Source organism: Panthera uncia, chromosome B1 (genome assembly GCF_023721935.1).
Source record: "Panthera uncia isolate 11264 chromosome B1, Puncia_PCG_1.0, whole genome shotgun sequence".
Classification (NCBI taxonomy): Eukaryota; Metazoa; Chordata; class Mammalia; order Carnivora; family Felidae; genus Panthera; species Panthera uncia.
This window is the reverse complement of record NC_064811.1, coordinates 31,611,346-31,634,599: the sequence shown is the minus strand read 5'-3', so window position 1 is coordinate 31,634,599 and position 23,254 is coordinate 31,611,346. Positions and strand designations below refer to the sequence as shown.

Here is a 23,254-nt window from a genome sequence, read left to right as displayed (position 1 = left end):
CACGAGCAGAGGAATAACAGAGAGAGACAGGGAGAGAGAGAATCCCAAGCAGGCTCTGTGCTGTCAGTGCAGAGCCCGACGCTGGGCTCGAACTCACGAACCGTGAGATCACGACCTGACCCAAAATTAAGACTTGGACGCTTAACCAACTGAGCCACCCAGGTGCCCCTACCTCATTCTTTTTAATGGTTGCATAGAGGGGCGCCTAGGTGGCTCGGTCAGTTAAGCGTCTGACTCTTGATTTTGGCTCAGGTAAGATCTCACGGTTCGTGAATTCAAACCCCATGTCAGGCTCTGTGCTGACAGCTGCGAGCCTGGAGCCTGCTTCAGATTCTGTGTCTCCCTCTCTCTCTGTTCCTCCCTCTCTTGTGCTCTGTCTCTCTCTCTAGAAAAATAAATAAGCCTTAAAAAAAAGCTTAATGGTTGCATAGATTATTCTTCCGAACATCTACATTGCACTACATCCAAATAGCTAACATGCTCTGTGGATGGATACTTGAGGCGTTTTAAGTTTTTCATATATGCCTGGCCAACTCCCTCACCTCCTTCAGGTCTTTGCTCCGTTATCACCTCCCTGAGACCTGTCCCTCACCACCATTTTAAAACCTTAACCTGTGCTCCCTACTCCACTTTGTGTTTCTCAGAGACTTACACTTTCTAGCCCTCTATACAATTTCCTATTTATTATGTATATTGTCTATTGTCTGTCTCCTTCCAGTCATATGTAAGCCCTGCTAGGGCAAGGGTCTTTGTGTCATGTGCTCACTGCCTTATCTCCAGTGCTTAGAATAGTGTCTGGAACAGTAAGCATTTGCTGAGTGAATTCTGTATTGAACATCTTTTTATATATTAATGAATTTTTTCATAGGATCAGCAGTAGAACTACTGGGCTAGAAGGTATGTGCATTTAAAATTTTACGGATAATGCTAATTGGTCTTCTGAAAGTTGCATCAGTTTAAACTCTGGGTGAGTTTTTGAGAAATACAGCAGTTAAAACTTTTTTTTTCAATGTTTGTTTGTTCATTTATTTATTTTTGAGACACAGAGAAAGACAGAATATAAATGAGAGAGGGCAGAGAGAAGGAGACACAGAATCTGAAGAAGGTCCAGGCTCTGTGCTGTCAGCACAGAGCCTGACACGGGGCTCGAACTCACCAAAGGTGAGTGACTTAAGCTAAAGTCGGATGCCTAACCGACTGAGCCACCCAGGTGCCCTGAGAAATACAACAGTTTAAAAATATTGGCTGCATCTCCAACTTCTATCAAGGAATTCAAGACAGTATAAAAAGTCGTGAGTTGTAGTTGTTCAGAAAAACACAGATGATGTTGGCTGTGCTCAACTAAAGCAAACATCAGTGCAGCAAAAGGAGGATCCATTCCACCTTCCTTCTGGGAAAGCCTTCCTTCTAAGGCTTGGTGTCCACTCCGTAGTCAGATACTCACTTCTTTTTAGGTTCAAAATTGACAAGAAATGTCTCTGAACCGATAGCACGTGCCTGGCAGTTAAACAGACATTCATTAACCCCTCGGTCTTATTCATAGATTGTGAACAAACTCTATGCACTGCCCTATCATCCTATAATTGTCTGTATTAATGATCCTGGAGAATTTTCACACGATCAGTGATGTCACCTTCAGAAATGAATCCATGTGATATCGATAGTGATTTACCCAGTTAAGGGTTCTCACTGTTAGTATCATTTTGACAAGTTTGCCATTCTCTGGAATAAACGCTGTCATTATTTCTGACAGTGCTGGTGGAAGGGTTTCATTAAAACGTGCAAAAGGGGAAAACTGTATAACTTGGAAGAGGATGGGAAAGGGGAACAATGGTAATTTTGAAAAGGTAAAAATATACACATCAGATACACCTCTCTCTCCTCAGGTATCCTGCAAAGGGTGTTTAGACTTATAAAACTGTCAAAACTAGATTAAAAAAAAAAAGCCATTTAGGACTTTTGTAATATCTAGAAACAAGTTGCTGTATTCTACTATACAATTTGTACCTCGCTCTATCTGTATATGTTTCAGCATTGTTGACTTTCATTTTGATTACCAGTCTATCGTGTAGGAAAAAGTCAGGCCTCTCAGATGCTGGCGGGAAATCACATCTGGTTCTCACAGCATCGCTTTGAAACGATCATCAAAATCATTATTTTTTATATTTTCCTTTTTCATTCCGGCTTCGGCCTGGATCTCAAATGATAACAATTTTAATTTCATTTTATGAACTTGTCCAAAGACACGGGTGGCATGTGATCAAGTCTTCTTAGAACATGATGACAGTGTAGCTGTGGATGGAGCTAATGTAAGAGTTATAGTCTCTCCAAAAATAATTGTTGGCTGAGAACTGTTTGATTTTATATCAAGTATTGGGAGGCCATTTTTTCTCATTTTCCCTTAACCTTCCCTAAGTGAGGCAAAAGACAAAATACGAAAATACAAAGTAGCAAAAAGTGAATCATTTTTTGCATTTTCCCATTTAGCATAGGGGTTATAAATATCTTTCTCCTTCTATATATAGTCATAGACTAACGAATCATCATATTCTGGAAGGTGGAAGGAATCTTAGAATTTCTTAAGTCCCCCCCACCCATACTTTTCCAAATAAGGAATCTAATCCAAATAAGGTGCATGGTGTTGTAGTTAGTGACTGTCCTCTGAGATTACAAGTTAGTAACAGTCAGGACCAGGTCTCAGATCTTTATGATTCCTGGTCCAGCGCCCTTTCTAAGAGAGAACCACCTTCTAATGTTTCAATTCTCCAAGTACTCTCCTGCAAACTCTGAACAGTTCCAACTACTGTGACTGCAGTTTTTCAACAAGTGTAAGAAGTATTGGCTTCTATTTCTAGTGCTCTATTGACAGCTCTGTGTTTTGTTACCAACTACGTGTTTTGCACTTCTGTGTCTGCAACCAGAATTACCCTGGGGGTAACATGAGCTTTCTGAGCGGGAGTCAATTTTCTTTCTTTACTTTCCACAGGCAATTTATAAACCTTCAAGAGCTCATCTACTGCTGGGAGTGCTCTGTTTTCCAATGTCTCTTTTCCCTGTGATAATAAACTATTAGTGCTACAAAGTCTTGGGTGGATATTATGCCGTACATAACAGAAGGTGTCCCTGACTTGCTTCTCTCATTCCCTAGGTAGCAGCTTAATATAGACGACAATCCAGGATGGCACCCAGGACTTTTTAAACTCTACTCCAACCCTGTGTTTCAGCCTGCGAGCCAGGCTATGGCACTTCTCCATTTGTGGGACGCTTGTGATCCATATTATCTTTCGGGAGTCAATCTCCCAACTACCACCATTGCCTGTCTCCAGCCTTGGAACCCGTAACTTCAGCCCCCCACCCCCACCCCCTTATGCTACAAGTTTTAGTTCTCTATCACATCCATGGAGATACTTACCCAGTTTTAAAGTATGTATTGCTATTACTTTAGGTACTATTACTACACAGAGTCACAGCATATCTTGGCCAGAAATCTCCAAAATATGCCTTAGGAGTAACTTAGGGATGGTATTATTCAGTGTTATTGCTATTGCATTTATTCGGGGTGCGATGACCAGTGGTGATGGGCCAGTTTAGGCTCTACTCTTCTAAAAATAGTTCCAATTTATCTAATAGGATTCTAAGGAGAAGCATCAACATTTCAAAATTTGCTTGAGCTCCCTCATGTGCCTTTGGGCCATTGCTGGTTGCAAATGAGAAGAATGCCAAGATTTAAATGCTTCTAACAATTCCAGCATGTAGCTAGAGGCACAAAAAATACGAAGTTTCTGGACTTAGTGGTGTAAATGATGAGGATTTCAAACAGAAAAGGGAAATGTGGTAGGGTAGGGTAGGAAGGGCGAGATTCTGCTCCCTGGTGTACACACCCTGGGTAATCCCCTCCCCTCTGAGCACAGCAGGGTCATCGTGAAAATGTTGGGATTTCACTCCCATGGTTAGGTGACAGTTGTATGGCAAAGGTGAAGGGATTTTTCAGTTATAATTAAGGTCCTTAATCCGTTGAATTTGAGTGTATCAAAGGAGATCATCCTGGGTGGGCCTGAATTTTATCAGGTGAGCCTTTAAAAGGGACTAGGCCCTTCCTAACGGGAGATATTTGAAGTGTGGGTGAGATTATCCTGTTGGCTTTGAAGAAGGCCCTGAAGGCAGCCTGGAGGAGCTGAGAGTGACCCTGGCCAATCCCCAGCAAGAAAATGGGGGTGTCAGCCCTACAACCTCAAGGAATTGAATTTTGCCCACAACTTGAACCACCTTGCAAGACGACCCTGACTATCAAATGAGAATGCAGTTAGCTGGCACAGCTGATTTCAGCCTGGTAAAGTCAATGAGCAGAGAACCCAGGAGTCCCCGACCTGAACTCCTGACCCACGGAAACCGAGATAATTAAGATACATTGTTTTAAGCCTCTAAATTTGTGGTAATTTGGCATACAGCAATAGAAACGAATACAAGAGGTTATACTGAACTTCATTCCGCTATTTTATGGGGCAATGTGCAAATGCCAATCTCAGATGAACCATATCTCCACTAACCATAAAAGAGAAAGTGGCCACAGTGACGGGCACAGCGATCCTGCTGGTCCACAGCAGTTATATCTCTAGGCTTTCTTTTCTTTTTTTAAATTTTTTAATGTTTATTTCTGAGAGAGAGAGAGAGAGAGAGAGAGAGAGAGAGACACGGAGACAGAGCAAGTGCGGGGGAGGGGCAGAGAGAGAAGAGACACAGAATCCGAAGCAGGCTCCAGGCTCTGAGCTGTCAGCATGGAGCCCGATGCGGGGCTTGAATTTACAGATCGTGAGATCATGACCTGAGCCGAAGTCAGATGCTTAACCTACTGAGCCACCCAGGTGCCTCTAGGCTTTTTTAAATCAGTGTACAAAGCCAGGTGAGAACTACCAGAAATTTAAAGTGGTTGTAACATTAACAAGATCCAACATCTATCATCTTCATGGTGCCTTAGACACAGGGAAACTTCAAGAGTAACACCAAATACAAGCATAGGTTATAGATTAACACACTGACTTCAGGTCAAATTAAAAGATGAGTGCCTACCAGTATGGGGTGGGACCTGCCACAAGAATCACATCCTGCTTTTTAAGCAGTAAAGCCAGCATCGTCTACTGGTTACATATGAACTGGGCAACAAATCCCAGAGGCCTTGGAACATAGTCCACTGGACCACAGCTGCACTAGGCTATATATGTGCAAAGGTCAGATTACGACAGGACACCTAAGAAGATAACGGAGTAGTAAGTTTAACAGGCTGGCGGTTGGTGGATAGAAAACTTCATATGGATCCAGTGAAGCACAAAGTCAAATGATCAGGTGTAGCCACTGATTGGTGAGAAACAATGACAGACTGAACTGGGGACAGAGCAGATTCAGGTAGGTGCACTTGTAAGTGTACAAAAAACACCTGAACTGCTCCCCACAGGGCAGTTGATTTCAGTGTTTACTGTGGAAGGAACTTATATTTAAATTTTTAACAAGAAAGCAAATCCTTTGTCTATAATAGAACTTCTCAAAGCACCAAATTCATTATAAGCCAGGGCAGATGTGGACACCATTACCACTATTGGAAGCATCCAGGAGACTGTAATGTTTTATGACATAAACCATGAGGAGAGCTGTGTAATTTGGAAACCATATTATTTACTGTTCCACGATTTAACAAATGTCAACTTCTGGACTTCACATTTTTAGTTTTGGGGTCAGAAAGCATGTCATTCCTACATATTGTCAGTGGCAAGATCCATCTGAGAGCCACTAAAAGCTCAAATGTTTTCCCTAGGAAGCAAGATGGCTGCAGGTACCTGTCTTCACTCTCTTGAAGAGACTCTTTCCTGTTTGGAAAACCAAACACGTTCCTCTACTTCAACTCGGTTGATTTTTCCATCTGTGTATGTAGAATCCACAACATACCTGGCCCCTTAAATCAGCAACAGAAAAAAATCTGCTCTCCGGGCCCTCCCCAAAGGCCAACATTTATTTGACCACCGTCTCCTTCTTGCCAGAGTTCCCTGATATTCCAGACACGGAAAGAGAGGAATGAAGTCTATCTAATTCTTCCAGACAGTCTAAATTCTATCAAATTGGACAGCTGGCCCTTTAACTGGGACCATGGTCCATCATACTGGGGCAAAAGACCTTCGACCTTTCTATCCCTCCTATCCAGTGAATTGGACCAATTTATGGCCCATTACAAGATCCTTACAGCCATGGAGTACACCTTGAGAACACTTGACTTAGATGATCTGAAAGCCACATTACCCGCTGCTTCCCTGTCCTGCTCCTCATTTGCTCCACCTTCAAGATGAAATGCCTTTGCTAAATTATCTTACACATGTTGCTGTTATTCCTTCAGTTTTCATGAAAGATGCACATAAGAAGTGGTCACACGAGGGGCACGTGGGTGGCCTAGTCGGTTGAGCGTCCGACTTCGGCTCAGGTCATGATCTCACAGTTCGTGGGTTCGAGCCCCGCATCGGGCTCTGTGCTGACCGCTGGCTCAGAGCCTGGAGCCTGCTTCGGATTCTGGGTCTCCTTCTCTCTCTGCCCCTCCCCTGCTCACCCTTTGTCTCACTCTGTTTCTCAAAAATAAATAAATGTAAAAGAAAAAATTTAAAAAAAAGCATTGGTCAACGAAGAATACTTGCCAAACCTATGCTGATGAAGACACTGTCCATTATATTTTCTCTTTGTACACACAGAGCTGATACAAGAAATGTCTTCAAAAATTTAACACCAGGAAAATAAATTTATCTAGATAAACTAAGTTTTGGTTTATCATTCAATGAAAAATTGATAATCTACTGGCAGCCAAGAAGCTCAGAGTCAAGGTCAATGTTCAATTACAGTTAACTCTACCAGCCTTGGGATATTTACTCTATCCTTCATACCTGCATATTTTATTGAAATACCTCAAATCTTTTCACAGAGTAGGTTAGTTGTTTAAAACATTCTGGTGGGATGATAAGGACAAAACTTTCAGAATATATTATAAGAGCCCAAATCTTACATTTTAAGGGGCAATATAATATAGTGGTTAAATCTATACTACTAGGTTCAAATCTCAGCGCAGCTACTTTTGACTTTGTTTTTTTTTTTTTAATATTTTATTTTATTTTTTAAGTGGTTATTTATTTTTGAGAGAGATAGAGACAGAGACAGAGACAGAGTGCAAGTGGGGAAGGGGCAGAGAGAGGGAGACATAGAATCCGAAGCAGACAGCACAGAGCCCGACATTGGGGTGGAACAAACGAACCGTGAGATCATGACCTGAGCCGAAGTTGGACACATAACCGACTAAGCCACCCAGATGCCCCCCCAAAATACCTCTTTTGTAGGGTTATTCTGAGGAAAAAATGTATCAATATACATGAAGTACTTAGAGCTGCAAGCACTAAAAATGATTTGCTCTTATTATCTCATGGGCTAATGTTAAACTCTATCAGTACATGGTATGATCAAAATGTCAAATGCTATTATTAGGCTTCTGAACTTTATCCATTCAAATGCAACATATAATTCTTACCTACTGTGGCAGATGCTGATGAGAGCAGAGATTTGCCCCAGGAGCCCCAGCCTGCCCATCCCCCTCCATGTGATGGGGAATCCACAGCCTGTAGAAAAACAAATTAGCCCCAAGGTTAGCAATTCAGTACACGCATGAGTGAAAAAACACCCATTGGTTTGAAACAAAAAGAAAGTTAAAAAAAATAACCATATCTCCCTGGCTTCGCATTTATAAGGGCCATAACAGAATACACCGACCCACATTTCAATGCATCCTTTGGAATAAAATTGATTAGTAGTGGTGTTGGCTTCTGAGGGCTCTGCTTGAAGTAAGTTTGATGTTAACAAAGACCCAAATATCCCATTATCTGGAAGATAGGGATGAGGCTTGTGAGGGGGAAAACATTTACTATATTAGGGTGCAAAGTGATTTGAAAAAGTTTAAAACTTGGGCAACTTTAACATAGGTAAGCAAATGTCCTCTTCCAGGTTAGAGGCAACTAACCTCTGGGGTGACAGGAGGGAGTTCTGAGGGATGACGGGCAAAGTGTCTAGAAGAGCACCAGTAAGCTGGGGGATGGGCAGCAGCAACAGGTAGCCTTTTGAGGTAGATGCCGTTCAAGGTGTCCACTCCACTCACAGTGACCACTGTAACTATATCTCTCACTGTCCCCGGGCTCTGTGGATTTAACTTCTTCTGCCTAAGTATTTGGATTGAGATTGAGGGACTCTGGTTCAGCTTGAGCTGGCTGCTTGAATAGAAGATGAAAAGTCAGGCCGTATAGGGGACCATATTCTATCCATCATGGTGACTACAGATGAAGAGAAATCAGAGTGAGCAGATGAAGGAGATATGTGGAGAGAAGCTGTTGAATTCCTGACAGCTTCTCAGCCCCTGGTTCCTGTCCCTCTTCAAGGCCCTACTGCATTGCTATCTTTGGGTTCCATGAGATTCCTGCATAGTCAGTAAGTCTGTCCGTCTGTTTCTTTTTTAAATGTTTTGTTCACTGGTATATCCCCAGGGCCTGGAAGAGTACATGGCATACAATGAGTACTTAATACATTTATTTGTTGAATAAATGACTGAAATTCACCCATTTTCTTCAATATCAAACACCATCCATCACTATAGAATACTGGTCAAGAGGAGAGGTTATCGAATTAAATTGCTTAGGTTTGACTCCAGGCTCTCCCATTTTGGGCAAGTTATTCAAGTCTTTCAAGCTATCATTTATTCATTATGAAATGAAAGGTATGGTAGTGTAAGAACCATAAATATAAGAGCCAATAAGCTCACAGGATTATTGTGAATGTTAAAAGAAATAATTCATATAAAACTTTGAGCATAATGCCTGGCACATAATAAAAACTCCATCAATGTTAACTAGTGATCATCATCATCTACATTTTTAACACTAAGAAGCAAAAAAGCTTTGAAAGTTGGCTGACATTTATTTCTGCCTGGAAACAATAAGGAGCTTGTTAACATGAATGGAAATACTCATGATTCATGACTGTCTGCTTTCATTTTTGGTGTCTACATTGATTTACTTCACTTTTGCAATGGAAGCCAGTGGCAATTTTATACCATCATGAAGACAGATGTAAGTTGGTGATTAATATCATTCTTTTACAGGACAAATCACTACCTATGTGATTAGGGAGAGTTAATACACTTAGGGGTGACAGCTTTTGACTCAGATTTATAATACTTAATATGCTCTGACAGCTGGTAATTGACTAGCAAATGAAAATAAATGTTAAATGAGTCTAGAATATTTTGCAGTATAAATGCTTCAATTGCTTTATTAATAAAGCTCCTTTGACATTGAGCTGTGACCTCGTGATCAGCTGCAAAGAAAATCTGTTATCAATGGCAAATACTCAAATGACTAAATGTGCACATTTGATATAAAAACCATATAAACTAAATGTTCAACATGAATTCTCATCTTGAGTATTGTCTCTGCTTTAAATGGCTTATGAGTCTATAAAGTAGGGGGCATGGATCTACTCAGACCTTTCATTAAACAAATATGGTTATTTTAAAACTTTTTTCTCACCTTCACCCCATGTAACCCTCACCTCCTTTAACAGACAGCTTTGGGGTGCCTGGTTGCTCAGTTGGTTAAGTCCAACTCTTGGTTTCAGTTCAAGTCATGATCTCAAGGTAGAGCTCCGTGTCAGGCTCCACGCTGACAGTATGAAGCTTGCTTGGGATTTCTTTTTCCCTCTCTCTCTCTCTGCCCCTCTCCCACACTTGTTCTCTCTCTCTCTCTTTCGCTCTCTCAAAATAAATAAATAAACTTAAAGCAAACAAACAGTCAGCTTCACATCCTAATTCACAGAGAACACAGAAGCCACCAGATGGAAACTCTCTTAACTTCCTGTTCCTGCTCATAAACTCTCAGAAGAATGACTTCATTTCAAGAGCAAAATCAGACTTGGCTTGATCAAGAGGGATACCCAAAACTCAACTGGAGATCATTAAAAAAAATTTTTTTTAATTTTTATTCACTTTTGAGAGACAGAGAGAGACAGAGCATGAGCAGGGGAGGGGCACAGAGAGAGGGGAGACACAGAATCCAAAGCAGGCTCCAGGCTCTGAGCTGTCAGCACAGAGCCCGATGCAGGGCTCGAACCCATGAACCATGAGACCGTGACCTGAGCTGAAGTCAGACGCTCAACCGACTGAGCCACCCAGGCACCCCTCAGCTGGAGATCATTTAAACATCCACAGCTGTTGTGTGGTCCTAAGAATACAAAGAATGCAGGATTCCATCACGTTCAAAGTTCTTTAAGTAGAAAAGATATTTACATATCTGGTGTTCCATTTAAAGGTCCTTATCATTAAATAAAAAATACATTAATTTATTTTACGCTATCAAATTTACATGTATCATTAGACAGAAAAAAATGTACAAATATTAGAATTCCATTGAATTCAAAGGACTTTAACAATTATATAGTAACATAGGTACCTGTTGTAAAGATCAAAGATCAACCTGGTTATCCTATGTCTTAAGTAAATCAAGAATTAGGTACTACACACAGCTTGCAACTGTGAGACCAAACCCTTTTTAAGTTTTGTTACTCATGACATAGCTGCTCTAAAAAGGGGCTCAGTGTGACATTCAGGGAAGATGTAAATTGCTCTGGATGCCTGAAGTTCTGTCAAAATATTTGCTTAAAAATGGCCTCAGTTATTTCCAGGTAATTTTTTTCCTTGGTGAGTATGCATAATTCAACTCTGAGAATGTTTAAAATTAAATATAGAAAGGTTTAAAGCATCAAAGTCATGCTATTAATATTTCTATGCATATTTGGTCTTTTCTGCACAATTGTTTAAAAAATTAGAGTGAAACTTTAAAAAGACAATTTAAAATGAATAATTGAATGATTAGACTTATGATTTTAATTGAAATCTTCCTAAGTTGATGCATAGTCTTGGCATCTAACAGGTCTTTAGGTCCAACCCATTATTTAATAGATTTATAGCACTTCCTATGCACTCAGCAAGGTTCTGAGTAGATAAATGAGGTACTTAAACAGAAAACAGAATACATTAAATTCATATAGACACAATTTAAAAATATTTGAACATATTTAAGTTGGTAAAAAGGACTAACCATTCATCAAAAGTCCCTTGAAAGTGTTCAATATTGCTAGACTTCCAAATAGAAAAAGATTCGTGAGACGAACATAAAGTCTAGGAAGAATTGCATTTTTGAATTTATAACCTTAATACATTGAACACTAATTGTTTAAAACTAAATTAAAAGCCTGAGTAGTCCTTTTTATGTACAAAATACACACCAGCCTACACCAAATACCCATCTAAATACAAATTCGACCTAACTGCACCCCCCACTCATAATTACTTCCTTCCCGTCTAGCATTATGGAAGCGATGTCTTCTCAGTTAAAATTATCACCTCCACATGAACACCGCTGGGCCTGGATAGGTTGGTCTTCCCTTCTCTCCTGGCTTTTCAACCTTTCTCTACCACTACTTCCCATATTTAACCATGTACGTGCTTCCTCCGTCTCCAAACCTACAAATGAAAATCACAAGGACAGAAAGTTTCTCTCAAACTTATCTGGTTTCTGCCCCACATCTTGCTTCTTCACTTCTTACAAAAAGTGCCTACCTGCTGTATCTACCCGCTCCATTACTCCACCTGCCACAGGATTCTCTCACAGCCACCATGCTTCATGAAACCATTCTCATCAATGCCACAATGGCTTTCTTGTGGCCAAAGTCATGGAGTCATTGCAGTCATTTTATTTCTTGACCTTTCACTAGCGTCTGAAGCTTAACTACTTTGACCTTCTTAAAATGCTCTATACTCATGGCTTCCATGCCCTATCTTCTGACTCTTACTTTTTTTGGTCCATCTTTTATGATTTCAGTTTATGTTAGAAAGTCGCCAAATGCATATTGTGATATTAGGGGGAATGCCTTAATTAAGTTACAATCCAAGTGCTTCCCGCATTCTAATAAAATATGCTGGAGTTCAGGGTGGTCAGCTGGCATCCTAATCATGAAAGCCATACTCCAGAGACATATATAATGAGCATTTCCATTATCTGTGTCTTTATTAACAGCTGATGCTTTGCTAATTAGCATACTGAATTGCAGAAGTGGGTTTTAACTGATGAACTATTTATTAAATAGCATTCTGAATATCTGAAAGGGGTTCTACATGGTGATATTAAAGGTATTCAAGGTTTACAAATGGTTACATTTATTTTAGAGCCTCTCTTTTTATTAATAGCACATAAGAAAGGTTTTTGCCCTGTGCTAAATGGTGTTTTAGCCAGCTCTGAACATCAGGGAATTCTAGTTTTTGATGCCAGCTCTAAGGGAAGAAAACCCTGCCTCTAGAGTTCTAGGCATTTGTCTTAAGTGAAACTCATTCAGGGTGGTGGCCAAAGCACCTGAAAGGACAGAACGATGGGACATTCTCAAGTCTACATGAAAACAGTTCTCATGATCTGTTTTTAATTTTCTTATTAATTAATGTTCAATTTTAAAATGTCGGTGTGGTACAATGAGATCTGTGATTGATTTCCCTTATAGAATGTGATGGTAAGATCGTGAAGACAAGAGGTAACTCTCGCTGTCTCAACTACTTTACTGGCTACCACAACATATCAAAAAGAATCTAAGAGCCAAGTTGGCTTAGGGGCAGGAAACTTCCTGGGCCAAGTCCTTGGCCTCTGTGTTTCTTTATTTACATATACCACTTAGATAATCTCACCCACTCCCATTTCTTAAATAACATCCAAATATTAATGGCTTCTAAATTTCTCTCCCGGGCTCCAGGCTGTTATAACCAACTGCCCACACAATACCTTCACTTTGATGTCCCATGGCATGTTCACTACTGAACTCACCATCTTCTCATCTCACCCGACTCTTCAACTAGCTGTTTCCATGTCCTAGTATTAGTGGTTCCCAAACACTGGTCTACAGACTGCAAGAGTATCATTTGGAGGAACTTATTAAAAATACAGAGTCTTGGGGAGCCTGGGTGGCTCAGTTAAGCATCTGATTCTTGGTTTCAGCTCAGGTCATAATCCCAGAGTCATGGAATTGAGCCCCGTGTGGGGCTCTGTGCTGACAGTGCAGAGCCTGCTTGGGATTCTCTCTCTGCTCCTCCTTTTCTTTCTCAAACAAATAAAAAACATTTCTAAAATACAGTCTTAGCTTCCACTGTGATCTTTTGAATAAGAATCTCAGTGCAGAGCCAGGGAATCGGAATTTTTAACAAGCTCCCCAGGTTATTCCAATATACCACCAGATTTAGGAGGTACTGCCCTCTATGGCCAAATGGCACCAGCATCCACCAAAGCCAAAAACTGAGTGCCATCAGGTAGAGTGGTCTTCAAGGAGGAAATACTCAAAAACAAAACAAGAAAACAACAACGACAACAACAACAAAAACAGAAGCAAACTCTACTTATTTAAGTGGCAAAAATCTGCCATCTGTGAGTCTTGGTCTATGTTCTCTCTTCTTTGTTTCCCTTGACAGCAATTTTATGGCTCGAAATCTATTCTGTTTTTCCTTTCCTAGGGAGAGAACTAACCAGTGGTTGTCTATGTTTTCCTTTGCGAGTACCTTTAGTGGTAACATTAGAATTCTTTACTTTCATAATTGGACTTATGTATTGGCGTTGAACAGTAGAGATGACTTTTTTCCCCACTCTGGGTAACATTTCTTCGTGTCAAGAACTTAGGGAAATTTGGTCTAGATTGGATCTTACAGGAGCTGATGGGCCAGTATCTAATAACTTCCCAGAAAATCTCTGGAAATAAATGTCACTCCTGACTAGCACTTAAGAAAAACATCTCTAAATTGAGGCTGAAGACATCCCCACCTCCTGAAGACCGATTAAGTGCCCCATCTAAGGCTTCCCTTGTGTCTGTCCTATCTAGTACCATAAGACATGCCATAATTACTTTTATACAACACTCCTTTCTCCAACTAGACTGTAGGCATCCTGAAGATAGTTGCACCACTCAGATTCCTAGGCACAACACGTGGTGTCATGGGGCTGGTAGAGGCCTTAGAGAGTCTAGTCTAATCTCCAATGTTCAAGTAAGTCTGGGAATCATCACTCATGGATGTTGTAGAGTGGATCCCGCAGGAAGTCTCAACTCAGTGACCTCTAGTCTGTACATCAGAATGGATGAGAAAAAGAAGTAGCATCAAAGACAGAGATGTCTTTTCTGAGTACATAAACTCAGTGGTGTGGTCCTTCAAAGTAGAGGTGCCAGCTAAGCAGCTGGCAGAACCACTGGCTTCTTCCTCTTCTCTTTGTCCCTCCTGGTCACACCACCCTACCTGCCGGGTTACAACCACTGGACTGACTCAGGCAAAGGTGAAGCTAATAATGGGGACTTTAAGGGGACTCAGACCCAAAATAACTATGCAGATACAAGTCACTTAAAGAAAAAATATATACACATCTGAGCATATTTTTGCAAAATCCAGTGTGTCCTAGAAGATACTGGTTTATACATTCTCAAAGGCTATTCTGCCAGGTTTTTTTTTTTTTCTTCTGTTAAAAGTGTTATTTTCCCATAGAAGCTGTTTAAAGGGATAATGAGATTCTTTTAGGCTCAGATATGCCTGGGATCAAGTCAGCTTTTTTCTTGGGTGTTTTCCTAATGGACCCGCCATTCCTCAAGGGACCTGTGTTCAAGATCCAAACAGCCAACTTGTAAATGAACTTTCAATTCAAGATTTTCTGCAAAATTAATTCTCTTCTGGATCAACAGAAAAATAGTTGTTTTCATCATTGCTAAGGATTTCTTTTAATAAGTATCCAACAAGGGCAATAAAATAGCAAATGAACAATGCTTGAAGACAAGACACAAAAGTGACTTCCAATTTTAATTTAAAAGGGTAGGTTACCAAGAGAGATAGTTGAACCACCCACCCCCTCTCTGGGTAATCCTTAGAAAGAGACTAAATTTGCACCTACTTAGAAGGGTTTATATACGACCTTGGTGGAAGAAATACCCTCTTTCCTCAAGGCCCTCCCACCAGCCATATCGGCTTTCTACCTTCTTAGAACAAACATACTGATGGGCATTCCTCCCACATCTTGGTTTCACTGAGCTTCTGGTGCAATGCCAAACACATACACCCAGAGCCACAGGCCCAACCTGGCCGGCCAATATTTGCACTTCCATCCAGATACTTTTGCGATGCTTCATTATGAAGAAATGCTCTCCTTTCCAAGTCCTTGAAAACTATCAGTGTCGTGTAGGGAAAGGAGGGCAATACCTGTCTACTAATTGGCTCTAACCCTGTGGCATGAAAGAGGTTTACAAAGTGCTTTCAAAAGCAGTGTGCTCAAAAAATTAAGAAGGGGGATAGGTAGGAGCGTGCTTTTTTTTGCTCTAGTTTTATTAGCAGTCTTGTTATTATTAGAAGTCTGAAATTGGAATGTATAATCTATCCATTAGGAACATATATACTTTGAATTAGTGGAGCTAGTATAGTTTCTTTAGGTCAGGTCATAATGGTGCAGAAAATATGGTTTTCTTAATGTACAAAGATACTTATTAACAGTTGCTTTTATAATAAAAATTGAGAACCAATGTTTCCCACAATAGAAAGCGTGCAGGGAAAACAGTCTCCAGAGTCAGGCATATGGGTATATATAGGTATAGGAATTTTAAATATATATCCAATTGGCTCTATTCCTCTGGAGAACCCAGACTAATACAGACCCTGGCATTAGCATTTTTAAATGTTTATTTATTTTTGAGAGAGAGGCAAAGTGCGAGTGGGGGAGGGGCAGAGAGAGAGGGAGACACAGAATCTGAAGCAGGGTCCACACTCCAAGCTGTTAGCACAGAGCCTAACGCGAGGCTCAAACTCAGAAACTGTGAGATCATGACCTGAACTGAAGTTGGATGCTTAACCTACTGAGCCACCTAGGTGCCCCAAGCATTTTTTTTAAACATTTCCCAGTGGTAGGGGTGCCTGGGTGGCTCAGTTGGTTAAGCATCCAACTTCGGCTCAGGTCATGATCTCACGGTCCGTGAGTTCGAGCCCCACGTCGGGCTCTGTGCTGACAGCTCAGAGCCTGGAGCCTGTTTCAGATTCTGTGTCTCCCTCTCTCTCTGACCCTCCCCCGTTCATGCTCTGTCTCTCTCTGTCTCAAAAATAAATAAACGTGGAAAAAAAAATTAAAAAAAATAAATAAATAAATAAAACATTTCCCAGTGGTTGAAATGTTCAACTAGAGTTGAGAGCCTCTGGTCTAGGAGTGCTTAATCCCTTAGGGGGTCCATGGTGGCTCTGAAGTCTGTGAACTCTTGGAACTCACAAACACAATTTTCCTTGTATGTGTACCATATCTCATAAAAACTCTCAGCTGGTCCTCAGATCCCTTCCATGACATCCCTACAAAACCACTGTTTGCTTTTGTGTAAACATCTCCAGACGTGGGAAACCCCCTCCTCCCTGAGGAAGTCCATCTCATTTTAGAACAGTTCTAAAAGTCAAACCCTTTGAAGAAGCAGAGGCACAAGAAGCCTGATATTGAATAAAAGAATCACAAAATATTAGTCAGAAGTATACCTAGTGCTCTTCATGTGCAACTTCTTCATTTTATAGAGGGAAAAACTGAGGCACAGAGAAATTAGGTATCTTGCTCAAGTTAATAGTGTTAACGATAGGTTCAAGAGGGAATGTCCAGCACTGGTTCTCTGTTTAGTTTCTCCCCTTCATTGCATGTAGTAGTGTCCCTTCAAGGACAGACACAGAGGTGGTCTCTGGTGGCATACTTCAGATGAGCAGGGCTGGGGCCTGGTTGAGGAAAACTGCTATTCCCCCCGCCCCCCATCCTGTACCATCACTGTGGAAAGCACAGGACTGGAGGGGAGTGGCCTGCCTCCCTCTTTCATGCTGGGAGCCTCTCCATCCCCACCAGTCCCCACGTGGATGAAGGTAAAAATGCCAAGAAAATCCAGCTCGTTGGTCATACTGACATTGTACAAGGTACCAATTTGGAGACACTGGTCTATCTTAATCCCTCAAAAGACAGATGTGGACACTGAAGGGAAGGGGCAATGAACATGCTCTGCCTCTGGTCCTTTGGAAGGTGGTATAGCTGATGATCAAATAGTGATCTGAATGTTTAAGATCCCACAGTAGATCTGTAAATATGTGTTAAAATTTAAGTGGTATTAAAGAAACACTGACTTCTTTAGGGTGGAATCAGGCTTGTTAATAACTTGGACTCTTTATGTACAATATTTCAATATCTTCCATTTATTACCAAGTAGCTTAATATCTCACTAAGCTGCCTCCTGATTGCCTCATCTATAAATTAAGGTTAATAATATCCATCTCAAAACCTCAAAGAACTGTCGTATGGAGTGAATTACCTGACCCGAAAGTGGCTAGTGGGGTTCCTGGCATAATGATGTGTCCAGTCATTGGTGGCTGTTATTAGTATTACTATAATCATCAAAATGCAAATAACATAATGACCAATTATTCTCATGTATGCCTTTTCTCACCACCCAACACACTTTTGATGACAGAGGTGATGCCATAGTATATTCTGAATCCCCAACCCCCACCCACGGAGCTTGGCACAAATCTGTGCCCACGGTAGGTGTCGATAAGAACTCAGGTTGAACCGAATCAAATGAACCGCTCCTACCGGATTACTCTGCTCTTTCAGGGGTATTTCAGATCCAGGTTCTGCCTCGAGGCTGACGGAGTCAATGCATTCAGCAAGCGCATCCTCAGTCACTTCTCCATTGGGGGGATGCTGCGTGGCACTGGGGTGTTGGGGCTCAGGGTGCTGAGTGCTTGCAGTCTCTGCACACTGAATGGTTGCATTTTCATGCCCATCTCCTGTGGCGTCAGCTGGTGTTGGCTCATTTGGAATCGTAGCTGAATCACAGTGTGCTTCTGTCTCTTTGGGTAAAAACTTGCTATTGGGCATCTTGGTAATTTCTGCTTTGTCTCCAGTGGCTGAGGTGTCACCGGCATCGTCAGACATTTTAATATCTGTCAACATGATTACAAATACTTTCTGCTTTAATCAGAATTGCTAAACTTTATTCAAAGCCCCCAATAATTAAATCTGGTAGGAGTAAACTTTCTTCTACCAATAAGAAACTTTACATAACCTTGGAGTAGGCTGTATAATGGCCCCCACAGGTTATCTACGTCCTGTTCCTTGGACCCTGTGAATGTTACCCTACACAGCAAAAGGGATTTCACATATATGGTTAAATTAAGGATCTTGAGATGGAGATTATCCTGGGTTATTTGGATGGGTCCTAAATGAAACCATAAGTGTCCTCCAAGAGAGGCAGAAGGAAATATGATTACAGAGAGGAAAAGGTGAGGAGAGAGCAGGAGCAGAGATTGGGGTGATCAAGACGAAGGAGGGGCCGTGAGCCAGGCCAAATATGGGCGGCCACCAGAAGCTGAAAAAGTCAAGGAAACCTTTCTCCCCTCAGAGATGCCAGAAGAAACCAGGCTTACCAACACCTTGACTTTAGCCCAGTGAAAACCAGTTTGGGACTTCTGACCTCCAGAACTGTAATAGAATAAATCTGTGTTGTTATAAGCCACTAAGTTTGTTGCAATTTGTTACAGCAGCAATAGGAAACTAATGTAACCGTGCAATGCTATCTCTAAACTTTCATGGATCTTGTACCTGGTATGCAGGGATATGTATATGGGAACTATGAGTATTATCTGTGTCTGTGAAATTACTTAATATCACTGTATTAATTACAATCACAGCAATAATAAGAATAAGCATAGAAAATACCTGAGAGCTGATCAAAAATGACTTGACATTTAGCTTTGTGATGTCATCAGAGATTCACATTGAGAAAGCAACATATACACATAAGTGTGCTTTGTTGGACACCAGCTGGTGAAGGCCTGGGTTCTGCTGGACAATAGTCGACACAGGGAAACGCAGGATGAATTGGAAGGGAAAGAAGTAAGGTATTAAGTCAAATGAGGAATGTCACTATTATGAAATTACCTACAAAGCAGAAAACTCTTTACCAAGTTTGCAAGCTAGTGTGTCATGTAGAACAGCACCGTTCAACAGAACTCTTAAATGATTTAATTTTATATTTTACATAGGCATGTGTGGCTAGTGGCTACCTTACTGGACAGTACAGATCTAAAAGGCTAGCTCAAGATGATAATTTTCATTTTTTAAAAAAATTAACAAATTTTTATTTGAGAGAGAGAGAGAGAGAGAGAGGACAGGGGAGAGGGGTAGAGGGAGAGATAGAATCTCAAGCAGGCTCCATGCTCAGCATGGGGCCTGACATGGGGCTCAATCCCACAAGCCTGGGATCATGACCTAAGCTGAAATCAAGAGTCAGACGCTCGTGGGAGGGGGGATGAGCTAAATGGGTAAGGGGCACTAAGGAATCTACTCCTGAAATCATTGTTGCACTATATGCTAACTAATTTGGATGTAAATTAAAAAAATAAGAAAATAAAATAACGGTGGAAAAAAAAAAAAGAGCCACTCAACCAACTGAGCCACCCAGTTGCCCCAAGATGATAATTTTCTTAGGCTAAAATGAAAACACAGAGTTCTCACTACACCAGAAGTCAAGTCTCAGTCAAATCAGTGAGTATTTTTGTCGACCTCGGTGTTTACCAATTGGTCAAACCTCAAGTTGTCACGAAAGCCACAGTATGTAAGAAACCACTTAACATACTGGCCAAATGGAGGTACGGGCTTAGGATCATGTGCACATGTAGCCCTCTTGTCCCCTCACATAGCCATTCCCCAAGGTTGTCTGGCTGTTACCTTTCCTTGTACTACATTCTCTCCCTTGGTGAATCACATTCCTTTCTCACAGTTTCACACACCACTCTTATGTCGTGAGTTTCAAATATCTACCTCATTCCATCGAGATGGAAAGTAATTTAGTGGCTTCCAGGGACAGAAGGGAAGGGGAATGAGGAGGGAATGACTGCTAATGGGTATGGATTTCTTTTGTCCACAAGGAAAATGTTCTAAAATTAGATCGTGGTAATGGCCGTACAACTGTGTGAATATATGAAGACCACTGAACTTTCAAATTCCTTTGAGTGAATTTTGTGGTAGGTGAATTATATCTCAATATATTAAGGATATATATAATACATATAACCTATTGTGTTACATGTTAATAACGCTGTTAATAAAAAAAAAAATTCTAGCGCTCGCTTCGGCAGCACATGTACTAAAATTGGAACAATACGGAGAAGATTAGGACGGCCCCTGCGCAAGGGTGACACGCAAATTCATGAAGCTTCCATATTTTTAAGAAGATGTGGTTCATATATACAATGGAACACTACTTAGCAATGAGAAAGAATGAAATCCTGCCATTTGCAGCAACATGGCTGGAACTGGAAGGTATTATGCTGAGTGAAATAAGTCAGTCAGAGAAGGACAGATAGCATATGTTTTCACTCATGGGGATCTTGAGAAACTTAACAGAAAGACATGGGGGAACGAAAGGGGGAAAAATAGTTACAAACAGAGAGGGAGAGAGGCAAACAAAAAGAGACTCTTAAATACACAGAACAAACTGAGGGTTGATGGGGGGGTAGGGGAGAGGGGAAAGTGGGTAATGGACACTGAGGAAGGCACTTGTTGGGATGAGCACTGGGTGTTGTATGGAAGCCAATTTGACAACAAATTATATTCATAAAAAAAAATTCTACTTCTGGATAAGTAGTTCTAATGGGCAGCTGGACAACTGTTCCCATCCAAAAGGAAACCTGTGGTCTTATTGTTAATACTAGTTCTTCCTGTTGACTTTTGTGTTCCTTTTAATGGTGCCTAGATTTTCCCTATAACCTAAGCTTAAAACCTCAGCGCTGTCATTAACTAAACCTTCACTCTCTCAAGAATATGTAATATCGATACCTATCATTATTGAGCGCCTATTAAGTCTAGGCTCCTTACATGTATTCTCTCCTGTGAGTTAGATATTATGAGCTCTATTTTACAGACGAGGCAACTGAGGCTCAGAAGTCACACTTTCAGTGACATATTTGAGATTTGAACCATGTCAGAGCCCAACTGCAGTGCCACCAGCCTCTTCTCTCCCAGTGCCCAAATCCTAGAGGCTCTTTATTCAGAATTTATGCCTTTTCTTTTATTTTTACTTCTATTCACTGCCACCACTCTAGATCAGGGTCTCATTATGGTTCATGTTGATGACTTCAACATTGGACTCAGATCTCTACTGTCACTCTCCCTTTCGCTTCCCCATCCCTCACCCTCCTGTTCATACATCCTTAGGGGTTTCCCACTTACTACTGGGAGGAGGTGAGAAGCTTCAGCTGGCATCCAAGCACCTCTGTACTCTGTTCCCACTGTGTGTATCTCCCACCATTCCCTTCCAAAACCTGGACCAAGACAATGTAAGTATCCATGCAATGCCTGACATTCACAAAAGACCCTCATGTGGCTGTTGGTTCAATACGTTGTCTTAACACATTCAAGACCCAGTTAAGTACTGCCTCCATTCTTTGTTCTTCCCAACTGGATAGAATTTTTCTTCCTCTGAACTGCCAGAGTGCTTTGCATCTACCTCACCTTGGACAGTTATACTTGCCTTTGGTTTAGAGTCACTTGAGTGTTTTCCTATCACAGTATATTGTAAATTCTATGAACACAAGGAGCTCCCGTGTTTTGTTTTCAGATTTTATGCAGCACTTAACATGGTTGTTTGAACCCAGTGGGAAGCTCAACAAATATGAGTGTTGTTTGATGAATATTTTCAGAGACTTGAGATTAAAATGTAATTTGAATTTGTGTTTTTGTATTTTGGGGGCAAATACCCAGTAGTACGATAACTAGATTGAAGGTGTACCCCTATGTTTATAGCAGCATTATTTACAATAGCCAAACCAAGAAAGCAGTCCAAGTGTCCATCAGTAGATTTATGGATAAAGAAGATGTGGCATATATATACTTACATAACTCAACCCCCCAAAAAGAATGAAATCTTGTCACTTGCAACAACTACCTGGATAGAGCTACAGAGTATGATGCTAAGCGAAATAAGTCAGTCAGATAAAGACAAATACTGTATGATTTCACTCACATGTGGAATTTAGGAAACAAACCAAACAAGCAAAGAAAAAAAGAGAGTGAGAGAGACAAACCAAGAAACAGACTCTAGAGAACTGATGATACCAGAAGGGAGGTGGATGGGGGACGGGTTAAAAAGGTGATAGGGATTAAGGAGGGCACTGGCCATGATGAGCACCAGTGATGTATGGAATTGTTGAATCACTATATTGTAAACCTGAAACTAATATAACTCTGGATGTTAACAATATTGGAATTAAAATTTTTTATTTATTTATATTTTTTATTACTATTTAAAAAAATTTTTAATGTTTATTTATTTTTGAGAGAGACAGAGACAGAGTGAGAATGGATTAATGGCAGAGAGAGAGGGAGACACAGAATCCAAAGCAGGCTCCAGGCTCCGCACAGAGCCTGACGCGCGGCTCGAACTCACCCGTGAGATCATGACCTGAGCCGAAGTCAGACGCTCAACCGACTGAGCCACCCACACGCCCCTAAAGTTTTTTTAAATGTAATTTGAAATGAAAGCAAACAGAAAATGCCTTTACCCCATTTACTACTCAAGAGCTATCTTACAGCTAATGGTTCCAAATGATCCATATCGTCTTTCTTTTGTTCCTTAACCTCCAGGTTAACTAAGTTAGAACGTTTTCTTTTATTTTTCTAAAGTTTATTTATTTATTTTTAGAAATAGTGCAAGCAAGTGAGGGGCAAAGAAAGAGAGAGAATCCCAAGCAGGCTCTGCACCACCAACATGGAACTTGACCACCGGGCTGGAACCCACGAACCACGAGATCATGATCTGAGCCAAAATCAAGAATCAGACACTTAACCGACTGAGCCACCCAGGTGCCCCTAGAAGGTCTCCTTTTAAATAAAAATCCTTGGGTTCAGTAATAACACTCCTATAAACAAGTCTATAGGTGGGAATAGCTCTCCAGACGGTGTCTAAAAAAAAAAATGCATACTTCCCTTTAGCTGGTATATAAAGTTTAGGATATTTAAGGTTGGAGATGGTGTGTCAATGACTAGCCAATGCCTAGTTGAAATAGTAAAGAATGAAACAAGGCCACTGCCCAGAAAAGGCAGTTGCTGTGGCTCGTGGG

General features: G+C 40.9%; 1 protein-coding gene and 1 non-coding gene across 4 annotated transcripts in view; one reads left to right on the top strand and one right to left on the bottom strand.

Moving 5' to 3' along the window:
* Positions 1-23,254, bottom strand: part of FAM114A1 (family with sequence similarity 114 member A1) — a 112,207-nt gene that overhangs the window by 39,583 nt on the left and 49,370 nt on the right. For all 3 annotated transcript variants that reach the window (XM_049631956.1, XM_049631958.1, XM_049631957.1), the window contains exons 2-3: positions 17,724-18,076; positions 7,550-7,637 (exon numbers count right to left, since the gene is read on the bottom strand). In XM_049631956.1, the coding sequence (XP_049487913.1) occupies positions 7,550-7,637; positions 17,724-18,068 (433 nt within the window). In that variant the 5' untranslated portion in view covers positions 18,069-18,076. The remainder of the gene's footprint in view (positions 1-7,549; positions 7,638-17,723; positions 18,077-23,254) is intronic.
* LOC125924077 (U6 spliceosomal RNA) lies at positions 20,257-20,363 on the top strand. Its single transcript, XR_007458262.1, has one exon. It is a non-coding gene; the product is annotated as a U6 spliceosomal RNA (small nuclear RNA).